Genomic DNA, 2,500 nt, shown 5'->3' with positions numbered 1-2,500 from the left:
AATACTACTACTTGCTCAGTACTACTCCTCCTAGAATACTACTACTTGCTCAGTACTACTCCTCCTCCTAGAATACTACTACTTGCTCAGTACTACTCCTACTAGAATACTACTACTTGCTCAGTACTACTCCTCCTCCTAGAATACTACTACTTGCTCAGTACTACTCCTCCTCCTAGAATACTACTACTTGCTCAGTACTACTCCTCCTAGAATACTACTACTTGCTCAGTACTACTCCTCCTCCTAGAATACTACTACTTGCTCAGTACTCCTCCTCCTAGAATACTACTACTTGCTCAGTACTCCTCCTCCTACTAGAATACTACTACTTGCTCAGTACTACTCCTCCTAGAATACTACTACTTGCTCAGTACTACTCCTCCTACTAGAATACTACTACTTGCTCAGTACTACTCCTCCTCCTAGAATACTACTACTTGCTCAGTACTACTCCTCCTAGAATACTACTACTTGCTCAGTACTACTCCTCCTAGAATACTACTACTTGCTCAGTACTACTCCTCCTCCTAGAATACTACTACTTGCTCAGTACTACTCCTCCTAGAATACTACTACTTGCTCAGTACTACTCCTCCTAGAATACTACTACTTGCTCAGTACTACTCCTCCTCCTAGAATACTACTACTTGCTCAGTACTACTCCTACTAGAATACTACTACTTGCTCAGTACTACTCCTCCTCCTAGAATACTACTACTTGCTCAGTACTACTCCTCCTCCTAGAATACTACTACTTGCTCAGTACTACTCCTCCTAGAATACTACTACTTGCTCAGTACTACTCCTCCTCCTAGAATACTACTACTTGCTCAGTACTACTCCTCCTAGAATACTACTACTTGCTCAGTACTCCTCACCTCCAGCTCTCGGAGGATGCCGCTCTGGCCGCAGGTCTCCAGATCCTCCAGAGCCTGAGACCAGAAGTTCTCCTCCTGGTCCGGTTCTGTCCCATCGTGTCCCACAGTGAACCTGAGGTCAAAGGTCAAAGGTCAGCCAATCAGAGAGAAGAACATCCTGATGGACACACACACACACACACACACACACACAGGAGGCTGGAGGAGGTCATGCTGGTGAGACTCGTGAGGGACAACATGTGCAGTGACGACATACACATCCAGCGGGTGTATGTGTCATAGAGGCAGTGAGGCAGGGGTCAAAGGTCACCAGGTGAGGGCTTTCTGCTGGAGGTAGGGACAGAGGACTGTGTGGGGGTCAAAGGTCAGTGTGGTACCTGCTGTCAGTGATTAGACCGCTGGGCAGATTACGTCCTCTGCAGACAGAGACACACAGCTGTTACTGCTGTTAGCTCCCGGCTAGCAACTCCCACCGGGTTGAATGAGGAACGCTAACACGCTAATGTATGGAGGATTAAAGCTGCCGATATAATAAATAAATTACCAAACAAATCAATTAATAAAATAATAAAGAAAGACATTTTAAAATAAAAAATAAATCTGGTTTAAAATAATGTATATGAACATAAATAAATAAATAAAATGTATTTATATAATTGGCAAAATGTTTATTTTTGTATTTATTGATTTCCAAATGTAGTATTTTCTGTTAATATTTATATCTGTTGTTGAAATAAATGTATTTCTTGGCTATTATTTTGAAATAATCTCTTATGGAAAGAAAGTAGACATGTTATTGACTTAACAACAGAGTGTTTACATGTCTTTTTTGTATTTAAGCTGTAAGCGAGTTTATCTCCTTCACAGTTTCTTTTGCAATATGATTTCTCCTTTTTTGTTATTTGTTTTTGCTATATATATTTTGTATTTCTTTATCTGTAATCTGTATCTTATTATATTCCTTTAAATCCCCATCCGTTGTAATCGCTCTCATGAATATTAATTGTTTGATTTTCTTCATTCGAGTCATTCTAACGGATACAAACCTGTTAGAACATGAACAGAAATGACAAATTAAGCGCTCACCCTCCCAGCGGGGGGCGGTCCCAGTCGTCGTCGCTCAGGCCCAGGTCTGACAGCGGATTGGCTCTCTGGCGGGCGGAGCAAGACGATTGGCTGTTGGTCGTCTTGGCGTTGCGCCACTCGTGGAAGCTGTACGGAGACGACTGGAACGGCGGAGCTGCACACAGAGACGTTTTCATTACCGCGGTCGTGCCTCCACGCTCCGGAAAGGTCAAAGGTCAAAGGTCAGACGCTTGGCCTCCTACCCGGCGCGGCGAAGCTGCCGTCCATGTTGGACCCGTCCCAGGACTCCACGGCGCTGTCCACCGACGGCAGTGCGCCGAACGCACGCTGGCCGGGTGCAGGCGTCACCATGACGATGGGCTCGTCCACCCCGTCCTGGTGCTCGTGGACAAGCCCCGCCCCCGTGCCCAGGCCTGAGCCAATCATACAAGACTTCGGGCTCGACACTAAAAAAGGAAAGAGAACGGATCAGAGACAGAACATAACGCAGGAAGAGCACAATCACTGTGTGTGTGTGTGTGTGTGTGTGTGTG

General features: G+C 45.1%; 1 protein-coding gene across 1 annotated transcript in view; it reads right to left on the bottom strand.

Annotated features, from left to right (window-relative positions):
- grip1 (glutamate receptor interacting protein 1) overlaps positions 1 to 2,500 on the bottom strand; it is a gene marked incomplete at both ends in the record, with an annotated part of 38,919 nt that overhangs the window by 6,929 nt on the left and 29,490 nt on the right. Inside the window, 4 exons of the mRNA XM_079236378.1 lie at positions 882 to 993; positions 1,259 to 1,297; positions 1,968 to 2,121; positions 2,210 to 2,413. Coding sequence (XP_079092504.1) covers positions 882 to 993; positions 1,259 to 1,297; positions 1,968 to 2,121; positions 2,210 to 2,413 — 509 coding nt within the window. The remainder of the gene's footprint in view (positions 1 to 881; positions 994 to 1,258; positions 1,298 to 1,967; positions 2,122 to 2,209; positions 2,414 to 2,500) is intronic.

This window comes from Taurulus bubalis (genome assembly GCF_910589615.1).
Source record: "Taurulus bubalis genome assembly, chromosome: 20".
NCBI lineage: Eukaryota > Metazoa > Chordata > Actinopteri > Perciformes > Cottidae > Taurulus > Taurulus bubalis.
Note: the sequence above shows the minus strand (reverse complement) of the source record. Positions and strands in the feature narration are given on the sequence as shown.